Source organism: Solea solea, chromosome 17 (genome assembly GCF_958295425.1).
Source record: "Solea solea chromosome 17, fSolSol10.1, whole genome shotgun sequence".
NCBI classification, from domain to species: domain Eukaryota; kingdom Metazoa; phylum Chordata; class Actinopteri; order Pleuronectiformes; family Soleidae; genus Solea; species Solea solea.
In genome coordinates this window covers 8,046,081-8,065,376 of record NC_081150.1, presented here as the reverse complement: position 1 = coordinate 8,065,376, position 19,296 = coordinate 8,046,081, and the positions used below count along the sequence as shown (strand labels likewise).

At 42.4% G+C, this 19,296-nt stretch overlaps 1 protein-coding gene across 1 annotated transcript in view; it reads left to right on the top strand.

The window, feature by feature from the left end:
• Positions 1 to 17,816, top strand: part of syndig1l (synapse differentiation inducing 1-like) — a 35,098-nt gene extending 17,282 nt beyond the window's left edge. Inside the window, exons 3-4 of the mRNA XM_058614325.1 lie at positions 7,425 to 7,562; positions 15,159 to 17,816. Coding sequence (XP_058470308.1) covers positions 7,425 to 7,562; positions 15,159 to 15,317 — 297 coding nt within the window. The 3' untranslated portion in view covers positions 15,318 to 17,816. The remainder of the gene's footprint in view (positions 1 to 7,424; positions 7,563 to 15,158) is intronic.
• Positions 17,817 to 19,296: the final 1,480 nt, after the last annotated feature.

The window sequence follows — 19,296 nt, the reverse complement described above, 5'->3', positions numbered from 1 at the left end:
TTTAATAATACAAGTCCTCTGGGGATGATTGCATGCTGCAAGTCTGTTCGCCAGTTTTGTTGGATTTAGATGGATTTCTGTTCAACGACGACGCCGACGACAACAGCGGGAGGGAGAGAGTTTTGGGATGTGTAATTGGTGCAGTACCTTGGGGATGTTGTGCCGCTCTATTTGTAGGCAGGTCCAGACACACACACACGCCGTCTCTCTGGCTGTGACTTTGTATTTTAATTGTTTGTTCTGGTCACTGGTCATTTGCAGTGTTTGGGTCAAGTGGTCATAAGTACCTTGTTGTTGTTTGCTCATTTTGAATTGATTTGATTTTGTAGGTCATGGTTGGCACCTTATACTTTAGGCCACAGGGACACACACTGTTATTATGCAAGAGGCTTCACAGGCGGAGAATTTCTTATTTGTCAGATTCCGTCTTTGAACCACAACACACCAACCTGTTTACAGAGCACAATGTGAGAACTCGGAGTGTTTTCTCTCTGTCGTGTGGCCTAAAATCCTAAATTATACACCTGTCAACAAGAGGCCATGGGGCAATGGAAGGAAAACAACAAATATTTTGTTCATTAATGCACAGCGGGTGGTTCACTGTGATGCACGTCTGAGAGGTATCGGAATCCTGACAAGGCTTTTATCATTGTGATCACACGCTCTGCTGCTGAGTGTCCCTCTGAGCTTCCTGAGTGTGGTGGACCTTAGCGAGCTGCTGAGCCCAGACACTGTGTAAATCACAGGGTCGTATTATCAGCATGGTAAAGATTTGCCCCCTTTTTCCGGGCCCTTTGGTAGCACTCTGTCACACCGCCTGATAAATTACAGACCCTTAAGATTACGCCATAGTTACATCTGGGGGCCACAGTTTCCTGCCCCGGCATAACTTAATATGACTGAGCATGGATGCAGACGGAGTGTATGTTGCACTGATCCCGCATTAGGATGCCGAGCATGTGACTCACGCTTCGTGACAGACCAGACGACCTGCAGATGACTCTGAACAGACGACAAAGCGGATGTGGGCTGCCTTTTGTGGAAGACGTAATTAAATGACAGGGGACCGTTTGAAGTGCACAGATCCTAACGACTTTCTCCTGCTCCCTCTCTTTTCCCTCTCGTCTCATGGACACAGGACACTGGTGCAGGCACATGAGATCATCAGATAATATCATGCACAGTTAAGTTTATGATCGAAAGCCTTTGTCGTAGTAAAAGACAACGGCATTAGTGGTGGACTCCTCTAAAAGCTGGTGCTATAGGAAAGATTCCATCATCATGTGGTTGCATTTATCAATTATTAACAGAAATGAGTCCAGTTTCTCATTTGATGCCTTTGATTTCAAAGTTGGAGGGTGGGGAAACAATTACAGCCGCGACTAACGATTATTTTCATTATGGATGAACCTGTCGATTATTTTCTCAATGAATCGAGTAATCGTTTGGTCCATAAAATGTCAAAAATATCCATCAGTGTTTGTCAAACCAGGATACGGTGACATTCTCAGATGTCTTGTTTTGTCCACAAACCAAAGTGATTCACTTTTTAATGAATTCTTTGTTACATGGAGCAAAAATATTCACATTTAAGAAGCTGAAACAATCAGAAATCTTGTTTTAATAACGAAAAAGGCTTTAAACCGACTAATCGATTATCCAAATAGTTTACGATTAATTTAGTAATCAATTAATAATCGATTCAGCTCCAGAAACAATTAGTAAGGGCTCTATTCTCTCAAAATCCTAACATGAGATAAAATAATCTAATCTATTATCCGTAATACACACCGCTATTAGTCATGATAGCGCACAGCAATGCTCTGGTCTCTTTCCTACACTTCGAAGCTTCATAAATATCAAGATGTGCATTTATTACAGAGTCCACAGGAAAGCAAGCAGTAAATTAAAAACTCTCCCTGTTTCCCGCTCCCTGCATAATCAGTGGTAGTAAATCGGCGGGATTAATACAGTATGTTAAATGAAGCGTTTAGTGGCGGACTCTCAATGAAGTAACTCGCAACTTAAAATCCCTTAATCCAACAATGCCGTTTACTGTCTAACAGTTGAGGTGAAGTTAGTTATGTTGCTGCAGCAAAAACTGAATTCCCTTTGGTTGTAAAGTACTTGGAGCTCTCAGACCTCTCGCTGAACCTCATAGCTGCAGAGTGAAGCAATTAACTTTTGTAACCTCGACCGCTTACTTTATAGAACTTCCAGAAAGGCAACATTAATTTCTCTCAGTGTGGCCTGTGTCTTATACTCTCTGATGTGTTTGTGTTGTTTTCCACTTTTCTTTTTCTTGGGTTACATTCAAGCAAGATGCTGCATCCGAGAGCACTGTCTCCTCCGATGGAGTCAAACTTTACTTTGTCTTTACCGTTGTTAAGAGACTCTGTTGGATGGGTTTTATGAAAACAAAAGCAAATAGAGTCAAATATTGTTAAATTTGATGTAGGCACAATTGCATTTTTTATTTAAAAAGGAAAACAACACGATAGTAGTCTTGATGAGGTCTGTAAATTCAAATGCCTCCTCTGAAACACAGAGTATAAAAACTCTGCGTCTGTCCTTATTTATTTTCCTGTCGTGTGCGAATTATGAGCAGGGATCGTTTCCCCCGACGTGTCTATAAATCTGAAGCAGAAACATTCACAGACATGCTCCGTGCGGTCATGCAACGCACATAAAAGGAAAATAAATTAACGGGCGGCTCTGCGAGACCATCTGTACGCGGGGGTAATTCAATTCAAACATACAAACATTCAAATTCATGCTCACCCATATCCTTTATATGATTTAAAGTAGACACAGGCGTCACGGTATGAGGCGTAGATTTGACACAGAGTCAGGAAGAAAAGGAACAAAGTTCAGAGATGAATGTCCAGGGTTGGGAGAATGGAGTGGGGGGGAGAACAGAGGGTAAAACAACGGATGGGGGCAAAGCAGCTGATAAATTACACAAGCCCTCCTCTTGGTTATGCTGTCATGGCAGAGTGGTGAAACCATCCATTAGAACTTCGTTACCTGTCAGCCTGTTGCCTCTTGTTGACAGGATTTACGCCCCACAAGACATATCTGAGCACAGCGAGCAGTGACAGCATGCATAGTCATTAGGGCTTTCTAGTACAGGAGAAATGGCGCAATGAATGATAATGCACGTGCGCGCATGCACACACACACACACACACACACATAAACAAACACGCTGCCGCACTCATTTTTTCATTGGTAAACAGAATTCTGTTTACTTTAAATCAAATGCAGCCTCTCATTAAGTTCACGCGTCAGTCTTTCCCGCGTGCAGTGGTTTCTGTGACCTAGAATTTCCACACAGGTACTCGAGAATTGGCCGTGATTTGATGGATGACACGCAGAGGAAATGGGCGATAACTCTGCGGTATGATCGCACTAATAACGTGCATGTGGCAGCTTCACGTTGGCCAGCTTTCATTCCCTCTCCAGATCAAGCATTGTAAAGGTTTATGATCGATGACCTTAACACTCGCGCCGAAGCGTTCTTCCTTTGCACGCCCGCCGCTCGCTGCAGGTCTGCCTTCAGCTGACTCCGCTGTCACGCCTGACTGACAACCACCCTTCACCTCTCTAGCTCCTCTTCCTCTCCACCCTGGTAACCTACGTCAACCATGCAGCCCGGATCCCTGGATGATGTGTGTTTTCACTCTCCAAACAGCCAGAAGGCTGTGCAGATATTGTCAGTGAGGCACAGAGCAGAACAGGGCTGCTTCTGCAGAGATTGCACTATAGTGCTTGCTTAAGGCCATGACGACAGAATGACATTATGCAGAATGCTGGCTGCGTTATGCTCATGTGTTAGGCCCTTTTTTCACCCCGGTGCCGCATTATGAAGAGGAAAAAAAACATAATGATCATCCCGATGGGAGCTGGTGCTCACAGCGTTTATCAGGTCCATAATAACAGAGAATGGGTTCATCTCTGAGCGCACGGACAAATTATTATTAACGTCTTAGTTGCTCATTCGCCTCTTAATAAAGTTGTTTCGTCTTACAGAGTTCTGTTATTTGGGAGGAAATAAATCCCCTTTCCATTAGTGAGCAGGGACCCCACACATTTCAACCCCCCACAGGCTAATCCCCCTCATCCTTCAATATGGCTGTCAAAGGTGTGTGTTATTAAAATGAATTGAAAACCCTTTCACTCCCTCAAACTAATGCACTCCCAACGCTCTTACCGAGCTATTTCAATACAAACCTTCAACACAAATGAGGTGCTCGCTCACACTCAAACAACAAAACTCCGGATTTTTTTTAAAGAGCGGTCCATTGTGCTCATGTGTATTCACAACGTTCATCAAATATACATAAGCTACTTAAAACACACAGTGTTGTATAAAGTCCATCATCAGGAAAGTATTCAATAAAATGTACGGTTACAAGAAAGGATTACGCGGTGAAAAAAATAGGACGTTAGTGTGAGAGCAGGATATAAATAAAGGTGGCAGTCGTTTTTCTTTCCTCAGACTATTATCTGTAAAGGCGATGACGTGTGGGCTGATTCAAATGCCTGTATCGCTCACTTTGGTTCGTTGTCCCCATCGCTCGCTCGGTTCCGCTGTCTCAGATTAAAAACATTCAATTTAAAACATTTAATTCATTTTTCTTTGACACTAAGAATACTCTTAGCCTTGATTTTTTTTTTTCCATTTTCTTCCACCCTGACACTGGATCATCCCTCAAACAGGATGATGTGTGAAGGACGCAGCTTAATTGCTCATGTAGAAACTGTGACCTCAATCTGTGACTTCTTATTACTGTGGAAAATAAATCTTTATCTCTGCTGCTGCTGCTGCTGCTGCCGTTATTGTCTGAAAAGATCAGCTGTAGATGAATGTGTGGTTGAGGCAGCCAGCGAGCCTCAGTGTTGTCGCCAGTGCTGCGTGTGGACCAGGCTTGAGAATAGTTCCATTTGAACTGTACGCAGATGCATAGTTTTCTCTCTCTTGCTGACGGCGTCGCTGCTCCGTGTGAGGAATGTTGTGTGGAGCGTGAAATAGTTTCATAAGGCTTCAGGGCGTAGGTGTGTTTGATTTATAACTATTTCACGTCTGAAATGAAGTGCACTTCCAACCGTGGCTCTTTTTTAATGTCTTTTTGTTGTTTACATGCCAAAATGTAGGAATCTGCATATTTCTGAGCTAATGAGAAACAAATGGTCCACAACAAAGTCCACGAAAATGAGCTGTGACATTACATGGGACCAAATGATTCCGCACGTGCCGACTCCTCCGTGTTTTGTTTCCCATTATGCAAATGCCGTTTTATTACTATACGAATACATTCTGTTCCCACCCAACCGGATAAAATAAAAATAAAAAATCACACCTAACTGTGGACAGCTTATTTTGCAGGACAGAGGAAATCTTTTTCTTTTACTCTTAACAATAAAATCAACTTCAATCCACTTGTCTGTCGAGAAATCGACTTCATATGTGAGGAGAATGGGCCGCCGAGAGCAGTGGCGGTGAGAGAATGCGCTTGACAAACAGTTTAAAAAGAAGGTAATTGAAAATTATCGATCATAATATAATGTCTAAATGATAAAGTCATATAGGGCCTATACAGACATAAATAAATTATATTTTACTAATGGAAAAGTGTCCGCGATGATAAATCCCGAGTTTATTCCAAAGTGAAATCAGTGCACGCTTTATTTAACTGAGAAACCGCATCATAAACTTTGAGGCCAATCCAGATGTAAACTGGTGAAACTTTCCAGCAGAGTTTGTTGATTTTTGTCGTTGTTTTTTTTTGATGTGAAAGTACAAAAAGAGGAGTCACCTTCCTTGTATGTGCAGACACACTTGACAGCTGACTTCTTTCATTGTCTCCACACACTGGGTTAAACACATAAGATATAGTATTTAAAAGTCCAGTGTGTAACATTTAGGGGGCATAGGTCATCAGAAATAATTGAATAACAATACGAATGCTTGCGTCAGTGTAATCACTTTAAAATGTGTATTTCAGGCAAGGGCCTTGCTTCCTGAAGGCAGCCATCTTGCACTGACCCGTCTCTACAGCAGCCTGAACGGGCGTGTGATTGTAAATGAGGAAGAGCGTGAATCATAAACCAATGAAGAAGGGGGAAAGAGCGGAGAGCGATTGGAGAGAGTTGTGATAGAGTGTTTAAATCATTTCTGCAATGAGGAGGCCATGTTATGTTTGGGAAAGGGAGGAGTGAGCGGAGGAGTCTCACCATTAGATGAGACCAATTATGACTACAGGTGTCACAATCGCCATTTTTAAATTGAATATTGATCGAAAGGACGTCAAAATCTCGACCTTCCAAAGCAAATGTGGAATGGAGGATTTCACCATGAACAAACACAGTGTTGTGGTTGTAGCCATTGCAGCGCGACTACACGTCACCTCCACCCGCTAACCCGAAAGCTGCTGCCAAGTAATAGTAACCACAGCAACCGCTGATTTTGGGCAAAACATCAACCATCAACCCAAACTAGCTTCTCTGAAATCACCAGTGTGGAAATATTTGGCATTCCCCGTGAGTTTTGTCAATAAAGTTTGCGTTTTCCACAAGAAAACCGCGACGTGTAAGCACGTGTTATGCACATGTAAGTGTAGCACAGGATATCTCCCCCCATGCATCATAAGGACGTAGACGTAACTACGAAAACAACTCTTCCGTCCTCATTTGGAGCAAAACTTCCTCAAAATTCAACTCTATAGGCGTGTTTGTGGCATCAGACATGTGACCTTATTCACTGGTGGAAGACTTAATTTAAGCATTTACTGGTTATTGTCACATTCGTATTAAATTCACAATAAATGATTTAAATTTGACAATAAGGCGTTACAGAGCGGTACATTGCAAACAAATGATGGGCATTATATCGCTCACGACACCATGTAGACAACTGAAATGGGATAAAATGATCAGATATCATGACATAAAAACAATGATCGTAGACTAAACTAGAGAAGTCTAAAAAATGGCAGACACATCTGTGCTAAAAGAGAGGGAGAATAGATTTTGACAAATTGTGACCTTAAAACCAAAAATCTAATCAAATCAAGGATTTGGAGAATGGTGACATCCCTAATTGCACACGTTGGACATTTAATTAGTGAATGTTACAGGTACTGGGATTTGTTGATTTTAGTATATTTTTGCTGAGCCATGCTAAATGTCCTTTTTCTGCTTTGCTTTTCATATGTGGGCTAAACAGCTGGTGGCTGTAGCCTTGAATTCACTCTACAGAGTGCAATCCAAATTCTTACATTAATCTGTCAAACCATCTCATGTACGTATTTGAAATGAATGTCTTTGTTGATCACTTGCCGTCGCCTGTAACATCTCAACATTTCCCATGTAAAGAACGTCCATAAAATGGTTGTGACCTGGACGTTGTGTTCTCTGTGCAGACAGACTGCTCCAGTGACAGCGAGAGTGAGGACAACTTCATTGTCGTCCCTCCGCGAGATCACCTCGGCCTGGCCATCTTCTCCATGCTCTGCTGCTTCTGGCCTCTGGGGATTGCAGCCTTTTACTTCTCACAGGGGGTAAGGAAGGACACTGCATGCACGTCTTGAAAACATCTCCAAAGTTGTGGTCTGTCACACAAGAGTGATGCAACATCCTTTTTAAATGGAGCTCGGACATAAAACAGGTGCATCCGTCCACACCCACACACACACACACACACACACACACTTTTCCATGAATTTGGAGACGCGCGAGGACACAAGGACACATGCACATGCTTCGGCTTTGTGAATGACTCATCACACACAGATTAAGGGCTCTCACACATAAAAGGGACTGACAGCTGACTTGCTCACCACCGACGCAAGGACACTTTTAACCAAGATTCCCGTCATTAACTCAAGGCCGGTCCGTAATAGCAGCTTGATGTGCATTAAACAAGCTGAAAAGCAGCTTTAGGGAGTGTATAAATCACTTTCAAGGCTCCATCTGTAAACGCAAACAAAGGAGATGTCGATAATATGAGAGGAGGCCTTTGAACTCCTGGGGATTTCAAGGGGATTGAGGATGAACCCAATGACAGGTGTGCTGGTGTATTAAAGGCATTGAACTCTCAGAAATAATAGAGTTCTGTTTGGGCTGTAGTTTGGGAAGGAGATTGTAATGTGAGATGTTTTTCGTGGCTGGATTATTCCATTTTTGCTTCTGTGGACACATTAAATGATACTGTCAAAGCATTAAACTGAAGGACTCTCTGCATGTTTAATTATTAATATAAGATCTTATATGCAGAGCGTGAGTCCATTGATAACATGTAAGAAAACATTTAAGGCACATTATGTCGACACAGAGGTGTTTCCTGTGTTGGTGACCTGAAAGGTCACACTAAACGCTGGTTAATCCTCAAGGGGGGGGACACCCAGCCCAACCTGTCAGTTTGTAATTATATTCCCATGGATTAACTGTCTTTGTTTATATTTACACGACAATAACTAAGCACAAGACTTGAGCATTTCTTACATTTCAGGCAGCACAAACTCAGGGAAAACTAAGGAGGTAGAGGATGTGACTGGGTTTGTTTGGATTGGAACTCAAACAACAGACTGCCTGTCGTGTTCACTGTTTGGTTTGTTGTCTCTCGAGCTCTGGTTCCACTCACTTTCAATATTCATCATAAACAAAAAAAAAAAAAAAAAAAAACTCAACTTAAACCGCAAGCAGCGTCTTATGTGTGGAGCGTCGGAATTATTTACACAGATAACGGCTCCATAGGATCTTAAGACTGCGATCTGTCAAGCCAACAAGGGAGGGAAGGGAACGCTGTGCTCTGTGCCAGTTACCTCGCAATCAGAACACAATGATCGTCCAGTAGGTTTCCAGGCAGACAACTCGGCTGATGGCCTGTCAGTCCGACAAAGAACACTGATCACCACTTTTCCTGCCGCTAATCAGTTCTGACCCTCATCAATATTGAAAGGCAAAAAGGGATAAAGGGCCAACAACCGTGCACACGCATGCACACAACACACACACATACACACGTCTGTGCAGCTATTCTTCTTAGGACACTGCATTGATGTCCAATCATTCCGGTTCTGCATCACTGGGACCAGGTTTTGGTCTCCGTGAGGGCTACTGGTCCTGACAAGGTGTCAGAAAATGTCGTAAAGAAGTAACAAATTCAAGTCACACACACACACACACACACGTGTGTATGCTAGAGACAGGCTTTTTAGTAAATTGCCTTGACATTGACAGTCTTATCAAAAGCTTGTGCATTTACCTGTCTTATCTGTGGGCACGAAGGCAGTCAGTGAATTATCTTGTCAGGAGCTAATTTGATTCTTCTTGAGTAATTATGGGCAAGCGATGGTTGTGTTTAGTAAAGGGTTCCATCGGATGATGCCGTTCACAAGAGCTGTCAGTAGGAAATATGGTGGGAGTCCGGGATCGCCTCACTTTATAGCTCAATAAACCACTTCAGTGGTCTTCATTCCATTCAACTGGAGAGGAAAGCTCCCGCCGACTAAATGATTTAGTTCCGTAGGAGTTAACAGGTATTGTAAGTTTTCAGCAGACCAAAAGGCTGGGATTTGATTTTCTGTGAACTTCTATGCCCCTGCATTGCTTTGTCCCGAGAGAAGTATAAACTACAGACGGACAAAAACGCGGCTTGGTTACCTTATTAAAAATGCCCACAGCAACAAAGTGAAGCCGCAGATGCATTTATCCTCAACTTTACCACATCATCCGACCTGTGTCCCTTTAGGTGAGCAATAATCTTCTCCATAATATTATCCTACAGCTCTATAGTGGGTAAAAAAAAGTGCCTAATACCAGTTTAACAAGGTTTGCTGAAAAATCATTTGTAAAATCTCTAATTAGTCATAAATGTGCACTTCAGAAAATCCACACGCAGACATTATTTTGGCTGCACCCACAAAGGTCAGGCCGCTTAGAGTTTTTAGCGCTTTGATTTTTATTGTTCAGACATATTTAATTAACTGTCAACAATGATAGCTCCGATTTACAACTGGAATGCCTTCATGCAATCTTTTTGTAATCATGTTGTAAATGTACAGAACGTGGACGTGGAACACTTCCTCGCCTTCCATTTGAAGCTCATTTGTTCCCTCTGTCATCCGAGACCCTTCCACAACCTTCATAGTGAATATGGTAACACAAAAACATGGGAAAAGAAAAAACTATATGGTTGTTTAGGTCGTAGTATAGTGTCGTTTTCCTTCTTAAGCAAATTCTCTTCAAAGTTACTGTTCTCTGCCTTTGTCGGGCAGTGCAAGCAGATACATCACGGTCTTTGACAAGCGAGCAGGACGAGCCAAGAAGCAATGTTTGGAAATGATAGCACATCAGCTGCACAACTTACTGTGAGGGCATTTATGAACAAACAGGTTAGCAAGTGTAATAGAGTCTGTGGACAGCCGATCAATAGTCTTTTTGTCCCACTGAAAGGGCAGACCTATTCAAACAGAGAGAGCTGTTGAATGGCTTTCTGATAGAGGAGCTCAGCGAGGGCGTCACATCTAACACCAACACACACACACACACACATTCATGTGCTGTTGTAGATGGCTCGTGTCCTATTTGCCAAATACCACAACTTCAATACCGCGTAACGTCTTTATGGTAAATAGTGTCGCACTCTTTAGCATTCAACACTAACCCCACTCACACACACACACACACACACACGCGCCACCGATAATGACTACAATACCATGAATAAGCGGGGAAAATTAGCTTTGAGCATTTGATTGGAAAGTGGAATTGAGTTTCAATTACTGCCACTAATAGGGTGAGTGTTTTGTTTGGAGATTCAGATAAATGTTTCTCTCAGCTCCGAGACGTCGGCGCTGGAAAGTGCGGAGATGAGAAGCGCCAGTGATTCCTGTCACGATTATGCAAATAAGTTTCATCCAAAGTTATGTTATGGCACACAAGTCATCATAATGGATGGAAATGAATGAGCAGCTGTGAAGCCGTCTACGTGTTTGCACGCGTGTGGAGAAACAGACACAGAGAGAAGGAGAGGGAGAGATTTGTGTGTTTGGAAAGAAAAAAAAACGACTTCTCATAGTGAACTGCATTATGGGTAACTCGAAGAAGTTATCTGTATTTGTTTTTCTATATTGTGGAGATGAGATTAATCTTTCTAACAATGTCTCTCTCAGGGGAAAATCCTCACATTGACATGTACAGCACACACTTCCAATTAAATTAAATTTAATTTACAATCAAGCAAGCAAATTCATAACTGAACTTTACAATAAAGCCATCTCCTCGTGCTGACCAGCAAAGAGGAGGAGCCAGGAGGTCAAACACGACCATAAACATTAGCTCCTAAATGGCATGTTCCACCATCACATTGAAGACTGAAAGACCACAAAGAGGCACTAATCATGGCGGCACAGGAGCAAGCCTGAGGTCTATACCACACCAGGCAGCACCTCAGGGTGTGTAAAGATGCCCCTGAGAGAGTTCATTAATGTCCGTCCCGAGTGAGACGATCACACCTGGCATTAAAATTCATCCTGCACGTGTCTCCTGTGCCCACTTGTGATTAGATTTGCACTCACCCATGCTGCATTCAAGTACACACTGATATCATGTTAATGAGTCTGACTGCGCAGATGGGTCCACTGTCACTGTGCGTGTGTGTGTTTGTGTACCTGGTATTCCTGATGTTGTGAGGACCTAAATGTGTTTACACAGTCACGTTATGGGGACTTGTCTTCTTTATGGGTCCAAAAATCAATGGCTTCATCTTAAGGTGAGGACGTCTGCTAAATGACATGTAATGTAATGTAATGTAAGGACGTTAGGCTGAGGTCAGGGTTAGGATTAGGTCAGTAGTATTTATGGTTAAGGTTAGAGTAAGTCTCCAGGACATTAATGTGTGTGTGTGTATCTGCATGAGTGATGAGTGAACCAAAGCCCTACTCATGCTGCTTTTAAAGACGTTGAACCATTAGAAAAGAAATCCTGTGTGACAGACTGACACTGATTAGAGTAAAAACGACCGTCGCTTCCCTGCTGTGGGTCAGGGCACGTCAGATGAGGAGTTGGTGTCTAATCTGTGCCGAGGACGGGCCTCAAGAATCAGGCCACATGCACAAACCACCTCTAAATGTGTTCCTGGGATCGGATCCAAGGACATATTCATGACATATCGGGTGCGTTCACATTCACACCTGTACTTAGAGCTGTCTGCATGTGATTAAATCACCCAGGATGGTGTTAATATCAAGTCAAATCAAAGTCAACAGGATAACCTCCTCGATTTCCTCTCAGGGAAAGTCCGATTGCCTGCGGGCTTGAGTGTTTTAGTGTCTTTGTGTGTACTGTTTATACCTCAGGCTCTCGCCTCAGCTCTCCTGAACCAGCCACCTCCTCTTAAAAAGCAGATGGCTTTTTCTGAGGTTTGGGGTTAGACATCCTTCCAGAAAAGCTCATTTGTGTCACTTGTATTAAGAATCTGAGAGCTTACGGAGCTGAAGGTCGAAACAGGGATTTTAAGAAGAGTCTTGCTTTGTTTAGTCGCTTCATTCGCCACCACTGACGGATACAAACTCCACATCACTGTAAACACCGCATCGAAATTCACCGCCACGTCCGCTCTCCATCTCAGTGGTGAATGCGAAACATAACCTTGTTTATTTGCAGCTGCCTGGTGCCAGCTTTATCTCACTCACACTCATCACATGTCAGCGCCGTCGTATTGGAATGGATTCAGTGGAATAATGAATGTCATTTCACACCCTCAGCCAGTGCTTTTAAACCAGCGACAGACTGTGTGCATCCCTGCACAATAGTCGGAGGGGTCCATTGTGTTCTATGCACGGCTAATTATGCGTGGAATTAAGCAACGTGATGAACCGCTGACCACGGTGTTTCATCAAGTAGACAAAGTAACATCGTTAGATTAAAATGTGAACACATTTGGAAATGACAGAACAGAAATGAGTTTAGGGCAAGACAAGAGAGGTGGAAAAAAAGAATGCTCCAAACAATGCTACTGCTCTATTCTCTAATGTTTGTTTGTAATATCCACTGCAGCGTTGACCTCTATTCACCGACGTGAGTGAAAGCAACAAATCAAAGATGGCATCTCTATTTCCTCCATTCGTCTCCTGGCAAGCAAGTGAATTCAAATAGTAAGATAGTTAAATGAAAGCAACAACAGTGTAAACACGTCACTGTGGACACGATGAACAAAACAAACAACAACTCTCCGTCCATTTTCTATTCAGTATAAGCTTTGAGGGTCACGCGTGGATCAGGAGCCAATCCCAGGTGCACACTCTGACAGTATTATTTTATTCTTTACTTTTAAAAAAAATATTTAAAACTGCTTTATTAAATGATATTGGGGTCACTCACGTTGAGAAAACCTTCCTTTTCTTTTGGTTCACATTGATCACATTCAGCTCTTTTAGGGAACACGTCTATGACTCAGCTGTGTGAGGCTGAAGCGGCTCACAGTGTGAAAGGACCCACACAGTGATGAAGGAAATTGGCACAAAGAGAGACCAACACGACATCCGCAATTTGAAAAAGGCTGGACTTTGTAAATGAATAGCAGAGCGATACGAAACGCAGGTAGTGCCAACATGCACGGGGAACACGAATAACCTTCTCCAACGTTGGAAAACAAATCAGAGGGAACATTAGTTCAAACCCGGCAGCAGCAGCAGCAACACCCGTCATTGCTGTGTTTTTGATGGGAACCGGACATTCGTCTCAATTGTTGCGCAATAGCAAATATATTCATCTTTTGAGATGATCATTTGATGACCAACACTTTAGAACCTGTGTGCAGTGACAGAGAAGACAACTGCCAGGATCTGATGCTGCGTCACAATGTCTTTTCCTATTGTTTCAGTTGAGTAATCTCCAACAGCAAGGTATTACACAATTTAAAGTTGCAGTGCATAACTTTTGGTGTTTTTGTTGTTGTTACTTCATCTGAAAACGGGCTCTGACAAACAGTACAATCACCAGCAGGGGCACTGCTGAGCAACTCTTTTTTTCTTGTTTGTTTTAGAGCAGTACAATTCACTATTGAAACGCTGTGTTTCTCAGTCATACTCCAACCTGTTTGCCGTTGTCTAGCCTTACTCGCACCATGTAGCTGTTGCCATCTGTCTTGATATAAAACAAATCACTTCCTGTGTGCGGCGTGGGAATAAACACTGCTATACTGGGAAACACAGTGAGAGAGCTGCTGTGTGGCACTGATAGACTTATTCAGCACTGTGTGAACTCAATTGACAAAAGACTTGGATCTAACAGACATTTGTACATATTTAAATGTGATTCAGAGTCCACATGATTAAAATTCATTTTAAGTATTAGCAGAAAAGAGGCCTGGGCTATTTTAAATTCTTTTGATTTTGCCTTAATTTACTTAATTAAAAATGTTTAGGGATTTTCTTCATTTTCACTTTGACATAGCAAGTAAACATGCTGGACCCACAATCTCTGAGATTCCATACACAGATTATTATTTTATTAAAATAACTAAACACATTCCAGTTGTTTTATACTGTAGTCTAACCGTTTTTTAAGAGGAACAGTTAACACCACACCTCAGAGGATCTATACAATATGTGCCCAGTGAGCTTAAATACATGGAAACTGGGTCATGTTGGTGCCGGATGAAATTCTGCATATAATAAGACAATGCAGGTGCATTCAGCCATTTTATCTAAACGGAGACAACAGATTTGCTGTCAAAATATACTTCCGTTTTTTTTTTCCTATCTTTTCAAAATCCTTTTTGAGGAGTTTTTTTTTGGGTGTTTTTTAATGTGATGACAAATTGTGATGAATGTGCTTTTCTCCCGTGTCGTTCATCATTCGCTGCTCGCGGCTGAGATGATCACAACATCCAGCCCTTGACATTTTCACACTAATTGCCATTTTTCAGTCCTGCCATGCATGATGAGCTTTCCTGGGTTACGCCGAACACACTCGGTCAATGGGGCCTGTCGTACAGTTCCATTTCATTTTCTTTTCTGCACACTGCCGCGGAAATAATAAACAGCCTTTGTAATTAGGGTTCTTTTCAAAAATGGTTTGTTGTCTCTCTCGCTGTCCCCCTCCAAACTGTATCTGACTGTGTTGTTTTTCTGACAATCTCTCTCCTTCAGACCACCAAGGCGGTGAACAAAGGTGACTTCCCCCTGGCCAACATCGCCTCCCGACGGGCTTTGTTCCTGGCTGCCCTCTCCATCACTATAGGCACTGGTGTGTATGTGGGTGTGGTGGTAGCTCTCATTGCCTACCTTTCTAAACCAGGACACATATAGCAGCCACAGCTTCCCTCCACACACCTCCAGGGAGCCCAGGAGAAGCGCAACACCTCTGGGGAACAGCATTACCCCTGCAGACTTCAAAGAAAGTTTTTCGGGGATGTACAGTTTTACCCCATCCTCCTCCTCCTCCTCTTCCTCCTCCACCTTCCTCCGTTACCTGCCCTTTTTCCCCACAGGCCCTCCATCCGCCAAGATTAGCCCCAATGTCTGGATAGAGGTCAAGATGGAGGGTGAGAAGAGGAGGATTGGGGATAATCTTAAGTTTTCTAGGGAGAGGGTTTGAGTATCAGAAGTATGTTGGAGCCCAGTTTGCATCCCACTTACTTAAGCCTCTGTTGGCTTCGTCCACTTTTGGCTGGTTTTTATCTTTTAAGACCCCACAGAAACACTGAAGCGAAATGACTATACAATAGCTCCTTGGACTTGAGTGACTATTAGAAAAATGGAGCCCGAGGACAGTTGAAACACACACATCATAAATCTTAAACCAAGTTATTGTTATCGGAGCTGGTGGAAAGATCAGAGCGATTCTGTGGAGGACTGTCACGTGCCAACTCATCAACTCCAAATACTAGGACTCTGATTGGTTCTGGATGAAAAAATGTGGAGAACAAAAACACTTTCTCAGTTTCTAAAATCAAGACTAAGGAGGGTTCTCAGTTCTTGAGAAAAGGAGAAAAAACAGCACCACTGATAGTAGTTTTGGGAACGGAGGCGAGAAGAAGACGGCATGAGTTACACGAATCTCACTGGAGCCTGAGTCCTGTATTTTACCCCAAAGACAATGTGCAACCATTAAAGATGCGCCGCGACATCAAACAAAAAGTTTGTGCCAGATATAGTTTGCCAACATACATGCAAATGTGCTCTGCTTTTTCCTCTGTTTGTCCTTTTATGTTGTAACTGCTGTATTAAGTCACCTTGATCACTCTGAGAAAGTAAGGCACTGACGGTGAGGTTGGCCATAACGGGAGCTGTGCCCAAATAAAAAATAAAGATAAAGAAATCCTGATGGTGTCACTAAGAGCTGGGCCTTACATATCGTGCAGGGCTGCACATACAAACAAAGTGTTGCAATTTCCGAATGTAGCTGTAAACACTTACTTTTCTGCATGTCTCTACCTATGCCAGCACAAGACCACTCCACACGACTGAGTAGATTTAGAGCCTTTTTGTCGGATCATTAAAAAAAAGAAAGAAAAAAAGAAAGAAGCTTAAACTTTAAATTGTTCTGTGAAGAGGCTCGTTCTTTGTGCAATACTTAAACCAACATTTCTCCATTTAGCTATTTAAACAAAGAGCGTTTCATGGAAATATAGCATTGAGACATTGTGAGTTTGTTTTCGAGAATTCATCTTCAGCTGAAAAGAACAGAAGCACCAAGACCACCGATTAAGTTTATAACGAAGGGCTTATTAATTATTGAAACTTTGGTTTTGTTTTATTTTCCCTTTATTGTATGTTACACACTTAACTTGAGATGAGGTGACATTACACAGTTGGTTTTCCCTGCACAGGTCGCGCATTAGTCATACCTGACATTTATGGTGCACAATTAGTTCCCGGTAATGGCTTCTTTTTTCTGAGGGAAATGTGTGTGTGTGTGTGTGTGTACTCTCTGGAGCTTAGCCCTAAAATAGCACAACAACATTCATTTCACTAATAAGCCACTTTTGGCATCACTGGTTTCTGTCAGACCCTACACGTAAACAATCCATTTAGGCAACCTCGACTCTTAAGAACATTTTAAAACAAACAATGGAAAGTCAGTTCAGTTGTGCTAATGAAGACTGAATGTTGCCCATATTCTTCACACTGGGAAGAGCTTCCTATGTTTGCTTTGCTTTACAGGACTGGAAGCTACTGTATGAATGTTTGGGTCGTCTGAAAAAGTAATTAACTGAACACTGATTGGTTTGTTTGCATGGAGCCCGATGACTTCTGACCTCTTCTGAACACGCGTGGCCCTATGATAATTTATGAGCAGCTGATTCCAGGTCAGTGTATGCACACAGACACACGCCACGGCCGTCACTGTAACTATACTGAAGTGTTTGCTTTCATTTCTTAGGGGAAACTTTTCCTGCTGACAATGATGAACTTGTTTTGTGTTCTGTAGCGTGTCATTAAGCTGATGTGTTTTTATCTGGCCTCTTTGGAAAACCTGGTGTTGTTCAGTGTGTTACAACGGTATGTTGGTTTTCCTCCTCATCTTAATGAGCTGATGTGTACACGACCACGCGACAAAGATGTTCTGCTGAATTCATTCCTCAACGCCAGAGTGACCGTGCTCTCTTTGTCTTGTGCTTTTAAGCCAAATTCAAGAAGATGACTTTGTTTTTTTAATTATTCTTATTATTTAATTTATGGTTTGTGGTTTTTTTCTATCTTGTGTGAAGGCAACATGTACATAATGCAAATAAAGACATGATCAAATGTAATGAAAAATGAAAAATAAATGAGAAAGGAAGGACAGCCTTTCTAAAAAGCAAACACTGACTTCCTCTGTACATATGTAACACAAAGCTCCACAACAAAAGCCTCCACAACCGGAGAGAAGTGTCTGAGTAACTGCGATGCTCGAGTCGTCCTTACAACAGAAGCAAACACGCTGGCTGAGTCATGGAGCGTAGGTGTTTTTTTTGTGCCAGAAACAGACAGAGGAGGAGCTTTTGAAGTTTGGTCGTTGCAGTGTTCTTGTAGCCGTGTGCAGTAAACAACACGTTATTAACGTCCAGTAACCCATCACGATTGTCGAACATAGACGCGTCGCTGCAATCCACTCAGCGTCTCACTCACAGAAACAGCATGAGCCGACTTCACACTGTGCCTTTCTATTAAGGTGATGTTCACACTCCCACAACCTAGGAGCAGCAATTATCTTTTAGTGTTTCAACATCTGCGGTTGTGAACCGCTGCCGTCTGATTCACCCACGGCTTTGACAAATGAGCTTGTTTCCCTCCACCACACCAAAATAACTGGTTAATATTTTTAGCTTAATGAATGTGTTTTGCACACACATGGCTTTTTTGTTAATATTTTAAATGTTGACATAATTAGTTTTTCTCCCCCAGAGCTTTCCGTTTTTTTTTCCCAGTATCTAATTCATTTAATGTTCCTTTTGATTTAAAATGCTTCAAATGCACAGTACTCAACCGCCTTTCCATTGTGTTATTGCGGTTTTGATTTGGATAACTATATAAAAACGGAATATTCATCAACAACTTTAACTGTACGAACCATTTATCTTACGAAATGTAGCTCTAATTGTGCTAATTGTTCCAACATGCATGCTTGTTTGACTCATTAGGTTGCAGTGCGTGTTTTTACAACCACTTAGGTGCAGTTTAATCCACTCATTTCCTTTTATATCGCACATGTAAAATGCATTTTGTTTTTTGTTGAGTTAATTATTGGCTTTACACAAAGTATTGGAGGACGACGCTGCTAAACTCAAATGTATGCACGTGAATCCCTCTGTGTCGGAGCTAATTGTCGTGTATTGCAGATTGAACATTGCTTGGTCGGTGCACATCCTACAGTTTGAGGTGCTTGTGTTGCAGCAGCAGCAGCAGCAGCAGCAGCAGCAGCAGCAGCAGCTCTTATTATAGGCATGTGCAAGATGTGAGTCATAAGCCGATGTCTTTGTGGGTGAACACGCTGCAGCACATTGTTGGGACGCTCGCCCTTAGTCATGAGGGGTGAAAGTGCGCTGATGTACTTTTATTTTGCACCAGGATACGTGAAACAAGCCGTGTTCCACACCAGACACAGAGGAAGACTGACTTAATAAGCACTAGATCAAAAAAGAAAAAGAAAAAAGGCTGTTGTGTTTCCCAGTGTCCTCTGACAGACACGGAGCAGAAAAGAATATCTTGCTTGTCCTGGTTGTGCAAGAGGGGGTTTCATGCGTTCCCTTTAAGAATCATGTGTATGTGTGTGAGTTTTAATTAAATTACGTGTCTGGTGCCT